The sequence below is a fragment of the Leiobunum rupestre genome, chromosome 1 (assembly GCF_980474605.1).
Source record: "Leiobunum rupestre chromosome 1, qqLeiRupe1.1.hap1, whole genome shotgun sequence".
In the NCBI taxonomy this organism is placed as follows: domain Eukaryota; kingdom Metazoa; phylum Arthropoda; class Arachnida; order Opiliones; family Sclerosomatidae; genus Leiobunum; species Leiobunum rupestre.
In genome coordinates this window covers 90,489,532-90,509,442 of record NC_143384.1, presented here as the reverse complement: position 1 = coordinate 90,509,442, position 19,911 = coordinate 90,489,532, and the positions used below count along the sequence as shown (strand labels likewise).

Genomic DNA, 19,911 nt, shown 5'->3' with positions numbered 1-19,911 from the left:
AACTTTCAAACTTTTAGTTCTACATATTTGTACACAAACCATACACTTTGTTCTCTCCATTTTACTGACGATTGTTTCATGAATGTTAAAACCAGAAATAGACTAACAACATTTGCTATACCAACTATTTTTCGCAATAATGAAGACCAAATTTCAGTTTCAAATACGCCTATTAAAGGTATAAAAACCTCTACCAGGAGAACTTGCTTCTTAATTTTATTAATAATTAATTATTCCAACAAGTAGTAAAGTAAAACCGGACAAATGAACATGGGTTAGAAGATATCTCCAAAGAAAACACGTTGGCTACACACGGGTCAGAGTTAAACGGGACAAAACAAATTATCCAAATGCACAATTACGCTTTCCCTAATGAATCAAATTGTCAAAATGGTAATTTAATTTTGAAGTTGTAACCCAGATAAACCGTAGATTTAAATTGATAAAACATTTCAGTTGATAAACTTAATGGCAATGGGAAAATAATTTTGGATTTAAACCAAGAATTGATATATTCAAGTAAACGCATTCCAATAGAACACAATTATAACCATCCAAACGAAAGCTACGCTTCAAATAATGACAATGAATATAGTAAGATAAGAGTTTTGATATTTATTGAAATTAATTTAACTAAAGTACTTATATTATTACACTAGTACCAAATATAGAAGGAGAAGTAGAAATTGTAGTTTCGGAAAAGCAAGTCAAAAATAAGTCAGTTCAAACCAAAGGATTTCCAAAAAGACTTAATAAGAAAAATGCAAAAATCCTAAGAATGAAAAAGCAGTTAGCAAGTATGAAAGTTAAACTGGCAGGCAGTAAAAATACTTGCGATGTCACAAATGATACTAGGTTCTTATCTGACTTTACTAAGGAATTATTTGATTCTGAATTGAAACTAAGACAAAGAAACAAAAAAATGTGGCAAGCTGTATTATGCCTTCCAATAAAGAGAACGCTGGAGAAATGGTTAGCTCACATAGAACTTGAACCTGGATTCAACCACAAAACGGTTGAGGCCTTGAAAATAAAATTTCAAAATAAGAAAATTAGTGAAAGTGTGGTAGTACTTTCTTTTGACGAAATGAGCTTAAAAGAAAAACTAAATTACAATCATGGAAACGACATCATTGAAGGTTTTGTGGATTTTGGTCCGTACGGAAGAACCAAGCAGTACGCAAATCAAGCTCTTGTATTCATGATTAAAGGCATAAAGCTAAAATGGAAACAACCAATTGGTTACTTTCTAACAAAAGATGCTTGCCCAAAACAGACCTTAAATCTTTTGCTACACGACTGCATAACTCACCTAAAAATATTGGACTCATTGTCAAACCTGTGGTTTGTCACCAAGGGACGGGAAACCAAACTTTGTTGAGAAGTATGGGGAATATCAGTTGAAAAGCCATACATTAAAATTGATGAAGAGAAAATTAATTTCTTCTTTGATCCTCCCCATCTCTTGAAAAGTGTGATGAACAATTTCAAACGATATCCAATTATGGTGGAGGACAAAGTAGTTACTTGGATAGATCTTGAAAATTTTTATTAATTAGATCAAAAAATTTAAAGTTTCGAAGCGCTCATAAGCTGACACACAAACACATTAATTTACCTGCATTTCCCAATATGGAAGTCAGTTTAGCACCCAAATTTTTAGCCGGAGTGTCGCCAATGGCATTGAAACCGCATGCTCTTTGGGATTAGGAGACTTAACAATAAACAGCACTTTCATGGCCGAGTTCCTTCTACACATGAACGACCTTTTTGATTTGTTCAATAGCAGGACTTTGAAAAATGAAACCCTCTGTAAGAGAGGAATGAGTGATAAGTCAATCCATATTCAAATGTTGAGTGATAAATTGGAATGATTTAACACATGGAAGCCTCAAAACTGCAGGTATAAAACCCTTCCTTGTATCGAAGGGTGGAAACTCTCAATTCAGTCTTTGCTATTCCTGTGGAAAGATCTAAAGGATAATTTTAGTCTTGAATTCTTATTAACAGGAAGGGTTAGTCAAGACTTTCTAGAAAATTACTTTGGTTCTATTCGTCAAAAAGGAGGCAATGGAGATCATCCGAATTCTCAACAATTTCGGGCAGCATACAGAGTTGCATCAGTCAATAATCTCTTAAACCTGCAGATTCAACTTGCATCGATGATTCGGATAACTTCATTTTAAACATAGATTCCTTTAAGAAATCAGCTCCAGGACCAGAAAAGGATTCATCTGATTTTGAAAAATATGGAGTCTTACAAGTTCAAGGGCAATGCTCCGAAGAAGACTTAGAAACAGTAGCGCCGCCAGCGGTGGGCACAAGTTGAAAAATTTTGGGCCTATTTAGGAGGCCTCCAATTTAAGAACTATAGGCCCACTTGGGGCCTCGAATTTAAGAAAAGGTGCCTACTTTAGGCCTCCCATTTACGAAAAAGGTGCCTTCTTGGGGCCTAAAATTCATTGAAAAGATGACTAGTTGACTACCAGTTTTTTTTATTCCTAAACGGCCGGTAATCTTTGCTATCCACTTAAGAAAACAAGCCCCCTCAGGGGCCCCCTGCAGCCTAAAAAGGGTAGGTTAAGCGGTGTTAACATTCCGAGTTTATTTGTAAAGGGAGATCATTGTAATTCGGGGAAAAACAGCTGCTTCCATAAGCCGCACACGTTATCGTAAAACGTAAAAATGACCTCGAACCTTAGCTCCCCTCCACCTCGTGGCAAGTTCAAAGAGCGAAATGTCTCCTCCCCCCACAAGATGCAAATCGAGAAAGGGGGCCCCCGTACCTGACACCTGTTCGTCCGAGAGCTACCGTGTTGTTAAGAATGTCGTTTGTTGATAAGCGCAATATCATCCTAGAAGGGGTGGGCCTTCACCATGGGGATAAAACTGGAAAGCTCCAGCTTATTTGGGGGTTTGTGATTCGCCCACTGGGTCACGTGTTCGAAAGGCTGGTTGTTACTCTTATCTTAAGACATAATTTTTACCAGAGTTTCATTTCATTTTGTGCGCTTCTTCAAAGCAGTTCTCTACATTTCGGGTCTTTCTCAGTCAGCTAATTTAGTGTCCTCTTTGTTTAAATATTTTTGGCAAGAGCCGACTTCTACCTCCTAGAGGTTTAAAGAAGCCGTACTGCGCTTGTTTTAAATAAAAACATTTCGGGCTAGTTAAAGGGGCTCCAAAGTTCGGTGGCAAAAAAAAATTGAGCATGCTTTTCATCCCGCCAACCCCTCACTCGGACTTGGCAGAGGCGGGCAGAGTCAAACGTAAATTTCGCACTTTACTGACTTTACACATATTTGGCACCGAACTTTGGAGCCCCTTTAATATAGTTAGTTGGCTTTTTTCAAGCTTTTTATTTAGTACCTAGTTATTTTCTAACTACACTATATTAGTGGTGTCTGTTTTGTTTTAATATTTTTGGCAAGAGCCGACTTCTACCTCCTAGAGGTTTAAAGAAGCCGTACTGCGCTTGTTTTGAATAAAAACATTTCGGGCTAGTTTATATAGTTAGTTGACTTTTTTCAAGCTTTTAGTAGCTAGATATTTTGAACCAAACTATTGGTGGTGCCGAGGGTGGTATCATTCTTAAACTAGTTTTTTTAAGACTATAGTGGTACCATTTTAAAAGGCCTAATATCTGGAGTTTTTACTTTAAAAACTAAAACCAGAATGAGTTCCCGAAAGTTTACGTCGGCGTGTACAACAGGAAACTGAGACACTGAAGCAAATTAACAGTTGAGATCAACTTACTACCAAATAATCGATAAATTTATATCAGAAATGAAAAACAGATTTTTAGAAAATAATAGCCCAATTAAAGGAATAACTGCGTCCGACCCCGACTCAGAAAACTTTCTCGTAGAAAATGACGTCCTAGCCCACTGCCAAATATACACTCGCTTTAATTTCGACCTAGATTCATTGAAAGGTCAAATTAAAATAGCCAGAAATTTAATAAAATTGAAAAATTTGAAAAGCGTAACAGACTGTTATCACTATCTAATGACTATGGAAGGTGGCTTTCCCGACTTAGTTAAGTACTATAAAGTTGTTCTGTGTATTCCCGTGGCCAATACTATTTCTGAAAGGAGTTTCAGTTCCTTGAATAGAATTGAAACGCGTCTACGGACAACAATGCGAGAGGATAGACTTTCCAACCTGGCCACATTATCCATTAATCGAGATTTATCGAATCATTTAAAAGAACATCCGATGTTAGTGGTTGATAAATAAGGGATTATTGGAATTGGGGATATTGGATATCTAAATGTTGGTTAAACTGGGGAACAGGTGAAAAATTAATTTAATTTTAGCTTCACATAATTTTGCAATAAGAAACACGGTGAACTCTTTCAAAACGGAGAGTTTAGTTAAAAGAAAAAAACGTGAAATTATCGATTGAAATTATTGCGTAGAGGGGGCCCTCTAATATCATTGGTGCCTACTTGGGAAAAAATCCTGGCGGCGCTACTGCTTAGAAATTTGAAATTTCATTGAAAGTCCCAACCTGCTCAAAGAAAATGTCCTTATAGTTATATATCAGGATACCTAATCCATCGTTGCTTCTCAAATCACCAATGTTCATCTTGCATCAGCCAACTAAGGCAAGACTTGATCTAATTAATGTGGTTGCTCATTTTAAGGCATTCAAATCCACCAAAAACTCTTTTGGTACCATCATTGTACCAACTGCCAATTTCTTGGAATTTGTAACAAATGTAAATGAGATATTTGACACCAGTTTCAAACTATTATCACACATGACAAATGTGAAAGAACGCTTACAAAGATTCATATTTCATCGCTTGGAGAATCGATAAGAAATGGTTCCCGGCTCCTGAAGATTCAACATGCGCAACTGTGTTTCAAAATTTATTGCAGCAGTTTTGATTTTTTTTTATAATTGATTTTTTTATGGCGCCATCGAACGTCTAAGACTATCTTAACGGCTCGTCTGCTCTTCTAGGCGCTCGCGCTTCAAAAACCTGCGACAATATTATAACATTACGGGAATAGGAAGATGCGCCTCTCTATACTATACACACTCTGATTTTCGATGCATTTTAAACATAATAAGCTGAATCTGACAACACTGCTTTCTTTTTGGATGACAATGTTTTTATTTTTGTCTGGCAGCGCTGTTTCTCCACACTGAAAAAGGCGGACGTTTGCGCCGCCGAAATATGTTTTTAAACTGATCGGCTACTTGTTGACCGTTATGTTTAATTATCGATTATGAATATCTAGTTTTCGACGGCAACCAAAAGAGGGCGTAGCGATAGCTTACGAATATAACCTCCAACGCGTTCTTTAGGAAAAACTCCAAGAAATTACCTCGGCAACGTACCACTAAGCAGCGCTTTGGGCTGGGCGACAAAAGTACTAGTTTATATTCAATTTAACCGAAATAGTTCAGCGTCACACTTAAAACTAGCGACATAAAATTAAAATGCATTTTACATTTCATATCATTTTAGTCAATTTATGCAACGACGTAATTTCTAAGCTCGAGAAATGGACTCCTCGTATTCATCTTCGAGATGCAAACAGGCTCACCGACACTGGCATGGAAGACGCCTTCTTGATGGGTGAGGCATTCATTTGCTTACATTTTTTTTCTCATCTGAATGTTCCATGTATTATCCCATAAAGCAAGTGGATGATCTAGTGTAGCACCTGAATAGTATGATAGCCCGTCCAACCTAGTGTATTAGGTTCAATCGATTGAGATTTCTCACAATTCTTATTTCTTTCTTATAAGGATAAGCTAAGGATAAATCCTTATTTCGCTCTTAAGGATAAGCTAAGGATAAATCCTTATTTCGCTCTTAAGGATAAGCTAAGGATAAATCCTAATTTCGCCCTTAAGGATAAGCTAAGGATAAATCCTTATTTCGCTCTTAAGGATAAGCTAAGGATAAATCCTTATTTCGCTCTTAAGGATAAGCTAAGGATAAATCCTTATTTCGCTCTTAAGGATAAGCTAAGGATAAATCCTTATTTTGTTCTGAAGGATAAGCTAAGGATAAATCCTTATTTCGCTCTGAAGGATAAGCTAAGGATAAATCCTTATTTCGCTCTGAAGGATAAGCTAAGGATAAATCCTTATTTCGCTCTTAAGGGTAAGCTAAGGATAAATCCTTATTTTGTTCTGAAGGATAAGCTAAGGATAAATCCTTATTTTGTTCTGAAGGATAAGCTAAGGATAGATATTTATTTCGCTCTTAAGGATAAGCTAAGGATAAATCCTTATTTCGCTCTTAAGGATAAGCTAAGGATAAATCCTTATTTCGCTCTTAAGGAAAAGCTAAGGATAAATAATTATTTCGCTCTTAAGGATAAGCTAAGAATAAATCCTTATTTCGCTCTTAAGGATAAGCTAAGGATAAATCCTTATTTCGCTCTTAAGGATAAGCTAAGGATAAATCCTTATTTCGCTCTTAAGGATAAGCTAAGGATAAATCCTTATTTCGCTCTTAAGGATAAGCTAAGAACAATTCCCTTTTTTTAGCGAAAATTGTCCTTATGATCCTAAAGGATAAAAGCAAAAATTTGACCACTTGGCCTAATCCTAGCCAATGGTGTTTCCCGAACTTATCCGTGACCGATAGAAATGATAAACTTCGGAGGTTAGTTAGATAATATACTTAAGCAGATTTTACAACAAATTTATGTACTGTCAAATACCCTATACCTTTATTTATGAAAATAAATACCTTTAAAATTAATTAATTAATTACTATATAATTTCTTATTATTCTTTTTCACTGAAAATCGCTTTTATGTGCCTTTTTGACACTCGAGTATAAGGATAATTTTAATTTTTAAGGGCAATTTTTACTCCTTACGAATCATAATACATGTATAAGTAGAGTTGTAGAATCGGAACCTAGCACCCACAGAAGAATGAATTGAACAAACAAATCTGCATGGTGTGGAAATTTAAAAAAAAATGATAAACATAATAACGTTAACGCCCTAATATCTAAATTTAAATACTGGTTTATGATTAACAAATTCAGGCCGAGCACAGACTGCGATCGAACGTTTGCATTTTCCCGCTTTGTGTTTCGGAAAGTTGAGAAAGAATATACTTTCCATGTATTTTTTGTCGCTAAATCTGGAGTCGTTTTTGCATAATTTGAAACAACAATTTTTAGCAACAATTTTTTTAAATAAAGTGAAGCTTCTGCTAGGCGCTCGGGGGAAAATACAACCATCCGACGGTTTGTCTAAGGGGAAGTCACGTGATAATGTATTTCCTTTATTCGCGCATGCGCCTAAAATGTTTCGGCCAGACAATAGCTAAAGCGCCAGCAGGTGACAGACTCTTCTCGCGGGGCAAAAGTCTTAAGTTTTCTTAAAGGTTACATTTAAGAAAGACGTACTTTGCCGCAATACACGCTTCTATCTCTGGCGTCTCCCAAAACGGGCGAAAAGGGGGAAAAAACGGCGCTTGGTGCGCTGACGTCAAAAATGGGAATTCCTCTCTCTATCAGGCTCCGTCACAGAGATCGTCTACGGTACTTCCGCGCTTTAGCCTTTTAGGGCCTTACTTTGAGTTAACCCTTGCCTAATTTTATTGTTATTTTTTAATATTCTAATACTTAAATTAAATAAGTATGGTGGTTTACTGCAATGCGTACGGTTGTAATTCGGCTTATAGCAAGGGAAAGAATAGTTTTTTCAAGTTTCCTCTGGATAACCCATCGCTATTAAAAATATGGGTGTCTAAAGTAAAAAGAAAGAACTTTAAACCCACGAAGCACTCGAGATTATGTCAAAAACATTTCGAAACTAATTGTTTTGAAACAAGTACAAACGCTGAATTTCTTCAAAGTCTTGGTGTTGATAGCACTTTTTGGCCTAAACGGATGTTAGTTAAAGGAGCAATTCCGAATATCTTTGCATACCAAAAAGAAAAGGAAACCAAACGTCCAAGGAGTCTTATATCAAAAAGGCAAAAGAAACTTGTAAGAATTATCCAGGGTTATATTATATTAAAAGATTTAAAAACGTTGTTCAATAATTTAGGAAATAGAACACATTCTGGGTGAGGCTGAGACCGAGGCTAATACAATTGGAGTGGTGTCAAATGCAGAGATGTCAGTTGAGGAAGTTATAACTTTGAACCCTACTCCAAATCCTATATCAATCCAGACTGATATGAAAGATGCTTTTACTATGATGGATCTACAGTTCAAATCCAGAAAAGTACAAACGGTTAAGATTAATAAGCATTTCCGTTCAAAAAGTACGCAAACTATCGAGAAAAGTCAATCTGAAAACAAGCTACCTATGCCAGAGGAATTGAAGCCCTCTTGCAGTTGTCAATCTAAGGATTATGCTGATTCTAGTACTCAATACTACTCAAGTGATATTAAAAATGAAGATTGCAACCCAGATGACCTTAATACCTCATTTTACGAACCCTCTTCGGAATCAGAGTAATGGAAAATATTTTTATATCTCCTTTCATTTAAAGGTGTCTTAAACAATGCTTTATTTAAAAACAGGAGTGATTCTGACTTTGATATTGAGGAAGAGTTACCCGAAGGTCCGGCTGGAGGAAAAAAGTTCATAGTGTTTATGAGTAACCTCATGCAACTCTTCACATTCTGCGAAAATTAAATATATTAAGGGGTCAATGGTGTGCATCGAATCTCTTTGTGTGAATGGACACTCTCAATGCTGGTATAGTCAACCTCTCGATGGAAAACTGCCCATTGGAAATTTGTTATTAGCAGCTGGCATGTTGTTTAACGGAAACCATCCGACTAATATCATTCGAATGCTCAAAACATTAAACATTCAATGCCTTTCATTGTCAACCTACTATTTAATCCAGAAATATTATTTATATCCGTCTATAATGGAGGTGTGGAAGAAGGAAGAAGCTGATAACATTGCAGAGTGTTTAACATTGGAGGGTGACGTTAATTTCGGAGGCGATTCAAGATGCGACAGCCCGGGTATTAATTTTTAAACGTGATTAAGTGCCTCTCTGAAATACAAACAAAAAAAATATCCATTCAGGTCATAATGCTAAATTTGGGAGTTATTCTATCATGAACCTAAAAACAAATAAAATTGTCACTTTTCAATTAGTCCAGGTAACAATATACTCATTTTGAACTTACCCTCACTGCTATAAGACTATTTATAATTTCGTATCATTCTTTTTATAGTCAAATGAAGTTGCCAACTCCAACGCAATGGAATTTGAAGGGTTGAAGAGATGCTTGAAAGTTATTGAATCTCGTGGGGTGAAAATAACAAGGTTGATAACAGACCGGCATCTACAAATTACCAAGTACATGAGGGAAACGTGATACGACATAGTCCACGAATTTGATCCTTGGCATGTTTCTAAAAGTAATAGGTCTTAATTTATATTCTAATATTATAATTGAAATAGTTAACTTGAACTATTGGTTTTTCCAGGTCTGAAGAAAAAGCTAGCTGCTGCGAGTAGAATCAAGGATTGTGCCGTAATAGCAGACTGGATCCAAAGTATAACCAACCATCTGTATTTCTGCGCTGCGAGTAACACTAAAGAGGAGAAACGAGATAAATGGCTCAGTCTTCCAAATCACATTTCAAATTTACATAAAAATCACCCAGGGAGCTCATTTAAAAAATGTTTGCATGGACTTTTGGATAAAAAAACAGAAAGAAAAAAAACTTGGATAAGACAGGGAACCTTGGCTCACCTTCAAGTTGCAAAAATTGTTGAAGCGAAAAGGCTATTGAAAGATGTTGAATTAACTTCCGGATATGGAGGGACAAGTTCGCTTGAGGGGTACCACGCTACTTTGTTGTCCAATGCCCCTAAAAATACACATTTTTTTTACGAAGGAATGCAATCGAGGTCAATATAAAATTTTGATATGTATTATAAATCGATTTACTATTCACTTCATTTAAATAGACTAGCTTTATCCGCTCTCCATCACAATGAAAATTGTCAAAAAGATATAAAGAAATTTGGTGACGTAGACCAGTGTACGTATCGATTCTCCAAAGCCAATAAAGGAAAACCTACTTTGGTATTTCGAAAGGAGGATTCTACCTATGGTGAGATTATTAAATTTATTTGTGATATTTTGAGAAAAAAATTAAAATATTTTTAATTTTAGGTTATGTCGAAACGCTATACCAAAAGGTTCTAGAAATGAGAAAGATTTATCCCACTTACGAAGAAGCTAATAAGTCTTTGGGAAAAGATATTGTACCACCTCCCCTTTCATATTCATATGATCACCCACCTAAAGAAGAATTACTTACAAAATTTACAAGCAGATTTTGCCAAAAAAAGTAGTTTGATGATTCTTTAACAGTCTGACTGATTAAAAAATTCTAATTTTATTTTAAATTTGTAAAAAGTTTTAAAAATGACAACCCTTGTAAATTATTTTAAAAATGAGACTAGTTTATTAAACTCCTGGAGCATTTACTTTTTCATGACAAATATAACTGAACATTTTCTAAAGAATTTGACTAAATCTCTTATCACTAAAATTTAAACATGTAGATATCCTTGGTAAGTGTCATCTGGTGAGGGAAATCTTGCACGAATGCGAGATAACACATGATGGAATCACTACTCTCAATCGCTCACCCAGATTTTTGTAAATCATGCCAACAAATTGCCTGTAGGCTGTATATCTGAATCGTCTAAAAACAAAAACAATAATGAAATAATTTTTATAATATAATTATGAAAACCAAACTTATACATTGACAAATTATTTGTCAATGGTTATACATACGCATTTGGATCATTGTTAGGTAACCCAAGCCTTCTTATAAAGTTCCGGGCATATAATCGGTACGCTGTGTTTAAAACATAAATGTTTAGGCACACTGCCTCAAATCCAGGGTGCAGAGTAATGCACGAGACTTCTTCCATTTTATTTCTAACTTCTCTCTGCTCTACACAGCACGTACACTCATCCTCCGTTGCCATAGCTTTACAATTTGTACATCTACACCTAATTGGCATTCATTTAAAATTAATCACATGGTTGAAACCAATTAAATAATTGAATAAATGAAAATAAATACACTCACCAGGTATTCACTTCTGCATCTAAGCGGTGGCCATAATCATCTGAATCATCAGAATCATTTGATTCATTATAACTATAATTTTCCGATATATCAGACTCACTAGAACTACTACTATTTCTTTCTGGCTCAAATCTATATGGTTCTATTTGTTGCATCGCTAAAATTTAAAATTAAATCACTCGAAATTTAGGACTACCGACCACGAAGTTTAAATTGCCGCTTAGGAAGTTTCCCGCCTGTGACGTCGGCCTTAATAAAAACACGTGACCACTAGCGTTTTCCCGTTTTGGAGTGAATCATGTCGTCTGCTTAAATATCCCCTTTCTAATGCAAATTAAAAATTAATTACGGTCACAAAATAATAAATGAACTGTTTTTAGGATATATTATACTCTAAGCTTCACGAAAAAATAGGTTTTTATTTTTATTAAATGTAACCTTTAAAGGTTACATTTAAGAAAGACGTACTTTGCCGCAATACACGCTTCTATCTCTGGCGTCTCCCAAAACGGGCGAAAAGGGGGAAAAAACGGCGCTTGGTGCGCTGACGTCAAAAATGGGAATTCCTCTCTCTATCAGGCTCCGTCACAGAGATCGTCTACGGTACTTCCGCGCTTTAGCCTTTTAGGGCCTTACTTTGAGTTAACCCTTGCCTAATTTTATTGTTATTTTTTAATATTCTAATACTTAAATTAAATAAGTATGGTGGTTTACTGCAATGCGTACGGTTGTAATTCGGCTTATAGCAAGGGAAAGAATAGTTTTTTCAAGTTTCCTCTGGATAACCCATCGCTATTAAAAATATGGGTGTCTAAAGTAAAAAGAAAGAACTTTAAACCCACGAAGCACTCGAGATTATGTCAAAAACATTTCGAAACTAATTGTTTTGAAACAAGTACAAACGCTGAATTTCTTCAAAGTCTTGGTGTTGATAGCACTTTTTGGCCTAAACGGATGTTAGTTAAAGGAGCAATTCCGAATATCTTTGCATACCAAAAAGAAAAGGAAACCAAACGTCCAAGGAGTCTTATATCAAAAAGGCAAAAGAAACTTGTAAGAATTATCCAGGGTTATATTATATTAAAAGATTTAAAAACGTTGTTCAATAATTTAGGAAATAGAACACATTCTGGGTGAGGCTGAGACCGAGGCTAATACAATTGGAGTGGTGTCAAATGCAGAGATGTCAGTTGAGGAAGTTATAACTTTGAACCCTACTCCAAATCCTATATCAATCCAGACTGATATGAAAGATGCTTTTACTATGATGGATCTACAGTTCAAATCCAGAAAAGTACAAACGGTTAAGATTAATAAGCATTTCCGTTCAAAAAGTACGCAAACTATCGAGAAAAGTCAATCTGAAAACAAGCTACCTATGCCAGAGGAATTGAAGCCCTCTTGCAGTTGTCAATCTAAGGATTATGCTGATTCTAGTACTCAATACTACTCAAGTGATATTAAAAATGAAGATTGCAACCCAGATGACCTTAATACCTCATTTTACGAACCCTCTTCGGAATCAGAGTAATGGAAAATATTTTTATATCTCCTTTCATTTAAAGGTGTCTTAAACAATGCTTTATTTAAAAACAGGAGTGATTCTGACTTTGATATTGAGGAAGAGTTACCCGAAGGTCCGGCTGGAGGAAAAAAGTTCATAGTGTTTATGAGTAACCTCATGCAACTCTTCACATTCTGCGAAAATTAAATATATTAAGGGGTCAATGGTGTGCATCGAATCTCTTTGTGTGAATGGACACTCTCAATGCTGGTATAGTCAACCTCTCGATGGAAAACTGCCCATTGGAAATTTGTTATTAGCAGCTGGCATGTTGTTTAACGGAAACCATCCGACTAATATCATTCGAATGCTCAAAACATTAAACATTCAATGCCTTTCATTGTCAACCTACTATTTAATCCAGAAATATTATTTATATCCGTCTATAATGGAGGTGTGGAAGAAGGAAGAAGCTGATAACATTGCAGAGTGTTTAACATTGGAGGGTGACGTTAATTTCGGAGGCGATTCAAGATGCGACAGCCCGGGTATTAATTTTTAAACGTGATTAAGTGCCTCTCTGAAATACAAACAAAAAAAATATCCATTCAGGTCATAATGCTAAATTTGGGAGTTATTCTATCATGAACCTAAAAACAAATAAAATTGTCACTTTTCAATTAGTCCAGGTAACAATATACTCATTTTGAACTTACCCTCACTGCTATAAGACTATTTATAATTTCGTATCATTCTTTTTATAGTCAAATGAAGTTGCCAACTCCAACGCAATGGAATTTGAAGGGTTGAAGAGATGCTTGAAAGTTATTGAATCTCGTGGGGTGAAAATAACAAGGTTGATAACAGACCGGCATCTACAAATTACCAAGTACATGAGGGAAACGTGATACGACATAGTCCACGAATTTGATCCTTGGCATGTTTCTAAAAGTAATAGGTCTTAATTTATATTCTAATATTATAATTGAAATAGTTAACTTGAACTATTGGTTTTTCCAGGTCTGAAGAAAAAGCTAGCTGCTGCGAGTAGAATCAAGGATTGTGCCGTAATAGCAGACTGGATCCAAAGTATAACCAACCATCTGTATTTCTGCGCTGCGAGTAACACTAAAGAGGAGAAACGAGATAAATGGCTCAGTCTTCCAAATCACATTTCAAATTTACATAAAAATCACCCAGGGAGCTCATTTAAAAAATGTTTGCATGGACTTTTGGATAAAAAAACAGAAAGAAAAAAAACTTGGATAAGACAGGGAACCTTGGCTCACCTTCAAGTTGCAAAAATTGTTGAAGCGAAAAGGCTATTGAAAGATGTTGAATTAACTTCCGGATATGGAGGGACAAGTTCGCTTGAGGGGTACCACGCTACTTTGTTGTCCAATGCCCCTAAAAATACACATTTTTTTTACGAAGGAATGCAATCGAGGTCAATATAAAATTTTGATATGTATTATAAATCGATTTACTATTCACTTCATTTAAATAGACTAGCTTTATCCGCTCTCCATCACAATGAAAATTGTCAAAAAGATATAAAGAAATTTGGTGACGTAGACCAGTGTACGTATCGATTCTCCAAAGCCAATAAAGGAAAACCTACTTTGGTATTTCGAAAGGAGGATTCTACCTATGGTGAGATTATTAAATTTATTTGTGATATTTTGAGAAAAAAATTAAAATATTTTTAATTTTAGGTTATGTCGAAACGCTATACCAAAAGGTTCTAGAAATGAGAAAGATTTATCCCACTTACGAAGAAGCTAATAAGTCTTTGGGAAAAGATATTGTACCACCTCCCCTTTCATATTCATATGATCACCCACCTAAAGAAGAATTACTTACAAAATTTACAAGCAGATTTTGCCAAAAAAAGTAGTTTGATGATTCTTTAACAGTCTGACTGATTAAAAAATTCTAATTTTATTTTAAATTTGTAAAAAGTTTTAAAAATGACAACCCTTGTAAATTATTTTAAAAATGAGACTAGTTTATTAAACTCCTGGAGCATTTACTTTTTCATGACAAATATAACTGAACATTTTCTAAAGAATTTGACTAAATCTCTTATCACTAAAATTTAAACATGTAGATATCCTTGGTAAGTGTCATCTGGTGAGGGAAATCTTGCACGAATGCGAGATAACACATGATGGAATCACTACTCTCAATCGCTCACCCAGATTTTTGTAAATCATGCCAACAAATTGCCTGTAGGCTGTATATCTGAATCGTCTAAAAACAAAAACAATAATGAAATAATTTTTATAATATAATTATGAAAACCAAACTTATACATTGACAAATTATTTGTCAATGGTTATACATACGCATTTGGATCATTGTTAGGTAACCCAAGCCTTCTTATAAAGTTCCGGGCATATAATCGGTACGCTGTGTTTAAAACATAAATGTTTAGGCACACTGCCTCAAATCCAGGGTGCAGAGTAATGCACGAGACTTCTTCCATTTTATTTCTAACTTCTCTCTGCTCTACACAGCACGTACACTCATCCTCCGTTGCCATAGCTTTACAATTTGTACATCTACACCTAATTGGCATTCATTTAAAATTAATCACATGGTTGAAACCAATTAAATAATTGAATAAATGAAAATAAATACACTCACCAGGTATTCACTTCTGCATCTAAGCGGTGGCCATAATCATCTGAATCATCAGAATCATTTGATTCATTATAACTATAATTTTCCGATATATCAGACTCACTAGAACTACTACTATTTCTTTCTGGCTCAAATCTATATGGTTCTATTTGTTGCATCGCTAAAATTTAAAATTAAATCACTCGAAATTTAGGACTACCGACCACGAAGTTTAAATTGCCGCTTAGGAAGTTTCCCGCCTGTGACGTCGGCCTTAATAAAAACACGTGACCACTAGCGTTTTCCCGTTTTGGAGTGAATCATGTCGTCTGCTTAAATATCCCCTTTCTAATGCAAATTAAAAATTAATTACGGTCACAAAATAATAAATGAACTGTTTTTAGGATATATTATACTCTAAGCTTCACGAAAAAATAGGTTTTTATTTTTATTAAATGTAACCTTTAAAGGTTACATTTAAGAAAGACGTACTTTGCCGCAATACACGCTTCTATCTCTGGCGTCTCCCAAAACGGGCGAAAAGGGGGAAAAAACGGCGCTTGGTGCGCTGACGTCAAAAATGGGAATTCCTCTCTCTATCAGGCTCCGTCACAGAGATCGTCTACGGTACTTCCGCGCTTTAGCCTTTTAGGGCCTTACTTTGAGTTAACCCTTGCCTAATTTTATTGTTATTTTTTAATATTCTAATACTTAAATTAAATAAGTATGGTGGTTTACTGCAATGCGTACGGTTGTAATTCGGCTTATAGCAAGGGAAAGAATAGTTTTTTCAAGTTTCCTCTGGATAACCCATCGCTATTAAAAATATGGGTGTCTAAAGTAAAAAGAAAGAACTTTAAACCCACGAAGCACTCGAGATTATGTCAAAAACATTTCGAAACTAATTGTTTTGAAACAAGTACAAACGCTGAATTTCTTCAAAGTCTTGGTGTTGATAGCACTTTTTGGCCTAAACGGATGTTAGTTAAAGGAGCAATTCCGAATATCTTTGCATACCAAAAAGAAAAGGAAACCAAACGTCCAAGGAGTCTTATATCAAAAAGGCAAAAGAAACTTGTAAGAATTATCCAGGGTTATATTATATTAAAAGATTTAAAAACGTTGTTCAATAATTTAGGAAATAGAACACATTCTGGGTGAGGCTGAGACCGAGGCTAATACAATTGGAGTGGTGTCAAATGCAGAGATGTCAGTTGAGGAAGTTATAACTTTGAACCCTACTCCAAATCCTATATCAATCCAGACTGATATGAAAGATGCTTTTACTATGATGGATCTACAGTTCAAATCCAGAAAAGTACAAACGGTTAAGATTAATAAGCATTTCCGTTCAAAAAGTACGCAAACTATCGAGAAAAGTCAATCTGAAAACAAGCTACCTATGCCAGAGGAATTGAAGCCCTCTTGCAGTTGTCAATCTAAGGATTATGCTGATTCTAGTACTCAATACTACTCAAGTGATATTAAAAATGAAGATTGCAACCCAGATGACCTTAATACCTCATTTTACGAACCCTCTTCGGAATCAGAGTAATGGAAAATATTTTTATATCTCCTTTCATTTAAAGGTGTCTTAAACAATGCTTTATTTAAAAACAGGAGTGATTCTGACTTTGATATTGAGGAAGAGTTACCCGAAGGTCCGGCTGGAGGAAAAAAGTTCATAGTGTTTATGAGTAACCTCATGCAACTCTTCACATTCTGCGAAAATTAAATATATTAAGGGGTCAATGGTGTGCATCGAATCTCTTTGTGTGAATGGACACTCTCAATGCTGGTATAGTCAACCTCTCGATGGAAAACTGCCCATTGGAAATTTGTTATTAGCAGCTGGCATGTTGTTTAACGGAAACCATCCGACTAATATCATTCGAATGCTCAAAACATTAAACATTCAATGCCTTTCATTGTCAACCTACTATTTAATCCAGAAATATTATTTATATCCGTCTATAATGGAGGTGTGGAAGAAGGAAGAAGCTGATAACATTGCAGAGTGTTTAACATTGGAGGGTGACGTTAATTTCGGAGGCGATTCAAGATGCGACAGCCCGGGTATTAATTTTTAAACGTGATTAAGTGCCTCTCTGAAATACAAACAAAAAAAATATCCATTCAGGTCATAATGCTAAATTTGGGAGTTATTCTATCATGAACCTAAAAACAAATAAAATTGTCACTTTTCAATTAGTCCAGGTAACAATATACTCATTTTGAACTTACCCTCACTGCTATAAGACTATTTATAATTTCGTATCATTCTTTTTATAGTCAAATGAAGTTGCCAACTCCAACGCAATGGAATTTGAAGGGTTGAAGAGATGCTTGAAAGTTATTGAATCTCGTGGGGTGAAAATAACAAGGTTGATAACAGACCGGCATCTACAAATTACCAAGTACATGAGGGAAACGTGATACGACATAGTCCACGAATTTGATCCTTGGCATGTTTCTAAAAGTAATAGGTCTTAATTTATATTCTAATATTATAATTGAAATAGTTAACTTGAACTATTGGTTTTTCCAGGTCTGAAGAAAAAGCTAGCTGCTGCGAGTAGAATCAAGGATTGTGCCGTAATAGCAGACTGGATCCAAAGTATAACCAACCATCTGTATTTCTGCGCTGCGAGTAACACTAAAGAGGAGAAACGAGATAAATGGCTCAGTCTTCCAAATCACATTTCAAATTTACATAAAAATCACCCAGGGAGCTCATTTAAAAAATGTTTGCATGGACTTTTGGATAAAAAAACAGAAAGAAAAAAAACTTGGATAAGACAGGGAACCTTGGCTCACCTTCAAGTTGCAAAAATTGTTGAAGCGAAAAGGCTATTGAAAGATGTTGAATTAACTTCCGGATATGGAGGGACAAGTTCGCTTGAGGGGTACCACGCTACTTTGTTGTCCAATGCCCCTAAAAATACACATTTTTTTTACGAAGGAATGCAATCGAGGTCAATATAAAATTTTGATATGTATTATAAATCGATTTACTATTCACTTCATTTAAATAGACTAGCTTTATCCGCTCTCCATCACAATGAAAATTGTCAAAAAGATATAAAGAAATTTGGTGACGTAGACCAGTGTACGTATCGATTCTCCAAAGCCAATAAAGGAAAACCTACTTTGGTATTTCGAAAGGAGGATTCTACCTATGGTGAGATTATTAAATTTATTTGTGATATTTTGAGAAAAAAATTAAAATATTTTTAATTTTAGGTTATGTCGAAACGCTATACCAAAAGGTTCTAGAAATGAGAAAGATTTATCCCACTTACGAAGAAGCTAATAAGTCTTTGGGAAAAGATATTGTACCACCTCCCCTTTCATATTCATATGATCACCCACCTAAAGAAGAATTACTTACAAAATTTACAAGCAGATTTTGCCAAAAAAAGTAGTTTGATGATTCTTTAACAGTCTGACTGATTAAAAAATTCTAATTTTATTTTAAATTTGTAAAAAGTTTTAAAAATGACAACCCTTGTAAATTATTTTAAAAATGAGACTAGTTTATTAAACTCCTGGAGCATTTACTTTTTCATGACAAATATAACTGAACATTTTCTAAAGAATTTGACTAAATCTCTTATCACTAAAATTTAAACATGTAGATATCCTTGGTAAGTGTCATCTGGTGAGGGAAATCTTGCACGAATGCGAGATAACACATGATGGAATCACTACTCTCAATCGCTCACCCAGATTTTTGTAAATCATGCCAACAAATTGCCTGTAGGCTGTATATCTGAATCGTCTAAAAACAAAAACAATAATGAAATAATTTTTATAATATAATTATGAAAACCAAACTTATACATTGACAAATTATTTGTCAATGGTTATACATACGCATTTGGATCATTGTTAGGTAACCCAAGCCTTCTTATAAAGTTCCGGGCATATAATCGGTACGCTGTGTTTAAAACATAAATGTTTAGGCACACTGCCTCAAATCCAGGGTGCAGAGTAATGCACGAGACTTCTTCCATTTTATTTCTAACTTCTCTCTGCTCTACACAGCACGTACACTCATCCTCCGTTGCCATAGCTTTACAATTTGTACATCTACACCTAATTGGCATTCATTTAAAATTAATCACATGGTTGAAACCAATTAAATAATTGAATAAATGAAAATAAATACACTCACCAGGTATTCACTTCTGCATCTAAGCGGTGGCCATAATCATCTGAATCATCAGAATCATTTGATTCATTATAACTATAATTTTCCGATATATCAGACTCACTAGAACTACTACTATTTCTTTCTGGCTCAAATCTATATGGTTCTATTTGTTGCATCGCTAAAATTTAAAATTAAATCACTCGAAATTTAGGACTACCGACCACGAAGTTTAAATTGCCGCTTAGGAAGTTTCCCGCCTGTGACGTCGGCCTTAATAAAAACACGTGACCACTAGCGTTTTCCCGTTTTGGAGTGAATCATGTCGTCTGCTTAAATATCCCCTTTCTAATGCAAATTAAAAATTAATTACGGTCACAAAATAATAAATGAACTGTTTTTAGGATATATTATACTCTAAGCTTCACGAAAAAATAGGTTTTTATTTTTATTAAATGTAACCTTTAACATTGGATTTCCGTTCTTTCTCATAGATCTTTCTTGAGTAAATTAAGTATTTTTTAAAGAGTTACGAGTAATTAAACTTAAAAAA

The 19,911-nt window shown here is 35.0% G+C and overlaps 6 protein-coding genes across 9 annotated transcripts; 3 read left to right on the top strand and 3 right to left on the bottom strand.

The window, feature by feature from the left end:
- The first annotated feature begins 7,772 nt into the window (after positions 1 to 7,772).
- Positions 7,773 to 10,299, top strand: LOC149968866 (uncharacterized). 2 transcript variants are annotated; one of them, XR_016480666.1, is made up of 8 exons: positions 7,773 to 7,976; positions 8,038 to 8,450; positions 8,520 to 8,975; positions 9,040 to 9,116; positions 9,192 to 9,378; positions 9,448 to 9,874; positions 9,935 to 10,080; positions 10,143 to 10,299. XR_016480666.1 is itself a non-coding variant. In XM_090173587.1 (3 exons), exons 1-3 carry the CDS (start codon positions 7,878 to 7,880, stop codon positions 8,632 to 8,634), a joined length of 627 nt encoding a protein of 208 aa, XP_090029713.1. In that variant the 5' UTR covers positions 7,773 to 7,877; the 3' UTR covers positions 8,635 to 9,032. The 2 variants fall into 2 exon arrangements, 1 of the variants encoding a protein (XP_090029713.1); XM_090173587.1 differs by lacking the exons at positions 9,040 to 9,116; positions 9,192 to 9,378; positions 9,448 to 9,874; positions 9,935 to 10,080; positions 10,143 to 10,299 and having other exon boundaries at positions 8,520 to 9,032.
- A 247-nt stretch (positions 10,300 to 10,546) lies between these two features.
- On the bottom strand, positions 10,547 to 11,509 carry LOC149968865 (uncharacterized). Its single transcript, XM_090173570.1, has 3 exons — positions 11,077 to 11,509; positions 10,776 to 10,997; positions 10,547 to 10,680 (listed from the first exon to the last, which is right to left on the bottom strand). Exons 1-3 carry the CDS (start codon positions 11,229 to 11,231, stop codon positions 10,554 to 10,556), a joined length of 504 nt encoding a protein of 167 aa, XP_090029696.1. The 5' UTR covers positions 11,232 to 11,509; the 3' UTR covers positions 10,547 to 10,553.
- Positions 11,510 to 11,925: 416 nt separating this feature from the next.
- LOC149968864 (uncharacterized) lies at positions 11,926 to 14,452 on the top strand. 2 transcript variants are annotated; one of them, XR_016480661.1, is made up of 8 exons: positions 11,926 to 12,129; positions 12,191 to 12,603; positions 12,673 to 13,128; positions 13,193 to 13,269; positions 13,345 to 13,531; positions 13,601 to 14,027; positions 14,088 to 14,233; positions 14,296 to 14,452. XR_016480661.1 is itself a non-coding variant. In XM_090173562.1 (3 exons), the coding sequence occupies exons 1-3, from the start codon at positions 12,031 to 12,033 to the stop codon at positions 12,785 to 12,787; spliced, it is 627 nt and encodes a 208-aa protein (XP_090029688.1). In that variant the 5' UTR covers positions 11,926 to 12,030; the 3' UTR covers positions 12,788 to 13,185. The 2 variants fall into 2 exon arrangements, 1 of the variants encoding a protein (XP_090029688.1); XM_090173562.1 differs by lacking the exons at positions 13,193 to 13,269; positions 13,345 to 13,531; positions 13,601 to 14,027; positions 14,088 to 14,233; positions 14,296 to 14,452 and having other exon boundaries at positions 12,673 to 13,185.
- A 247-nt stretch (positions 14,453 to 14,699) lies between these two features.
- On the bottom strand, positions 14,700 to 15,662 carry LOC149968863 (uncharacterized). Its single transcript, XM_090173548.1, has 3 exons — positions 15,230 to 15,662; positions 14,929 to 15,150; positions 14,700 to 14,833 (listed from the first exon to the last, which is right to left on the bottom strand). The coding sequence occupies exons 1-3, from the start codon at positions 15,382 to 15,384 to the stop codon at positions 14,707 to 14,709; spliced, it is 504 nt and encodes a 167-aa protein (XP_090029674.1). The 5' UTR covers positions 15,385 to 15,662; the 3' UTR covers positions 14,700 to 14,706.
- A 416-nt stretch (positions 15,663 to 16,078) lies between these two features.
- On the top strand, positions 16,079 to 18,605 carry LOC149968862 (uncharacterized). 2 transcript variants are annotated; one of them, XR_016480650.1, is made up of 8 exons: positions 16,079 to 16,282; positions 16,344 to 16,756; positions 16,826 to 17,281; positions 17,346 to 17,422; positions 17,498 to 17,684; positions 17,754 to 18,180; positions 18,241 to 18,386; positions 18,449 to 18,605. XR_016480650.1 is itself a non-coding variant. In XM_090173539.1 (3 exons), the coding sequence occupies exons 1-3, from the start codon at positions 16,184 to 16,186 to the stop codon at positions 16,938 to 16,940; spliced, it is 627 nt and encodes a 208-aa protein (XP_090029665.1). In that variant the 5' UTR covers positions 16,079 to 16,183; the 3' UTR covers positions 16,941 to 17,338. The 2 variants fall into 2 exon arrangements, 1 of the variants encoding a protein (XP_090029665.1); XM_090173539.1 differs by lacking the exons at positions 17,346 to 17,422; positions 17,498 to 17,684; positions 17,754 to 18,180; positions 18,241 to 18,386; positions 18,449 to 18,605 and having other exon boundaries at positions 16,826 to 17,338.
- Positions 18,606 to 18,852: 247 nt separating this feature from the next.
- On the bottom strand, positions 18,853 to 19,659 carry LOC149968861 (uncharacterized). Its single transcript, XM_090173521.1, has 3 exons — positions 19,383 to 19,659; positions 19,082 to 19,303; positions 18,853 to 18,986 (listed from the first exon to the last, which is right to left on the bottom strand). The coding sequence occupies exons 1-3, from the start codon at positions 19,535 to 19,537 to the stop codon at positions 18,860 to 18,862; spliced, it is 504 nt and encodes a 167-aa protein (XP_090029647.1). The 5' UTR covers positions 19,538 to 19,659; the 3' UTR covers positions 18,853 to 18,859.
- Positions 19,660 to 19,911: the final 252 nt, after the last annotated feature.

Bases quoted from the DNA above. Each gene is read 5' to 3' on its own strand.
- LOC149968866 (XM_090173587.1), top strand. From the start codon at position 7,878: ATGTTAGTTAAAGGAGCAATTCCGAATATCTTTGCATACCAAAAAGAA. The intron at 7,977-8,037 runs GTAAGAATTATC...TCAATAATTTAG, and splicing joins CAAAAAGGCAAAAGAAACTT to GAAATAGAACACATTCTGGG. The intron at 8,451-8,519 runs GTAATGGAAAAT...ATTTAAAAACAG, and splicing joins GAACCCTCTTCGGAATCAGA to GAGTGATTCTGACTTTGATA.
- LOC149968865 (XM_090173570.1), bottom strand. From the start codon at position 11,231: ATGCAACAAATAGAACCATATAGATTTGAGCCAGAAAGAAATAGTAGT. The intron at 10,998-11,076 runs GTGAGTGTATTT...AATGCCAATTAG, and splicing joins GATGCAGAAGTGAATACCTG to GTGTAGATGTACAAATTGTA. The intron at 10,681-10,775 runs GTATGTATAACC...TTTTGTTTTTAG, and splicing joins CCTAACAATGATCCAAATGC to ACGATTCAGATATACAGCCT.
- LOC149968864 (XM_090173562.1), top strand. From the start codon at position 12,031: ATGTTAGTTAAAGGAGCAATTCCGAATATCTTTGCATACCAAAAAGAA. The intron at 12,130-12,190 runs GTAAGAATTATC...TCAATAATTTAG, and splicing joins CAAAAAGGCAAAAGAAACTT to GAAATAGAACACATTCTGGG. The intron at 12,604-12,672 runs GTAATGGAAAAT...ATTTAAAAACAG, and splicing joins GAACCCTCTTCGGAATCAGA to GAGTGATTCTGACTTTGATA.
- LOC149968863 (XM_090173548.1), bottom strand. From the start codon at position 15,384: ATGCAACAAATAGAACCATATAGATTTGAGCCAGAAAGAAATAGTAGT. The intron at 15,151-15,229 runs GTGAGTGTATTT...AATGCCAATTAG, and splicing joins GATGCAGAAGTGAATACCTG to GTGTAGATGTACAAATTGTA. The intron at 14,834-14,928 runs GTATGTATAACC...TTTTGTTTTTAG, and splicing joins CCTAACAATGATCCAAATGC to ACGATTCAGATATACAGCCT.
- LOC149968862 (XM_090173539.1), top strand. From the start codon at position 16,184: ATGTTAGTTAAAGGAGCAATTCCGAATATCTTTGCATACCAAAAAGAA. The intron at 16,283-16,343 runs GTAAGAATTATC...TCAATAATTTAG, and splicing joins CAAAAAGGCAAAAGAAACTT to GAAATAGAACACATTCTGGG. The intron at 16,757-16,825 runs GTAATGGAAAAT...ATTTAAAAACAG, and splicing joins GAACCCTCTTCGGAATCAGA to GAGTGATTCTGACTTTGATA.
- LOC149968861 (XM_090173521.1), bottom strand. From the start codon at position 19,537: ATGCAACAAATAGAACCATATAGATTTGAGCCAGAAAGAAATAGTAGT. The intron at 19,304-19,382 runs GTGAGTGTATTT...AATGCCAATTAG, and splicing joins GATGCAGAAGTGAATACCTG to GTGTAGATGTACAAATTGTA. The intron at 18,987-19,081 runs GTATGTATAACC...TTTTGTTTTTAG, and splicing joins CCTAACAATGATCCAAATGC to ACGATTCAGATATACAGCCT.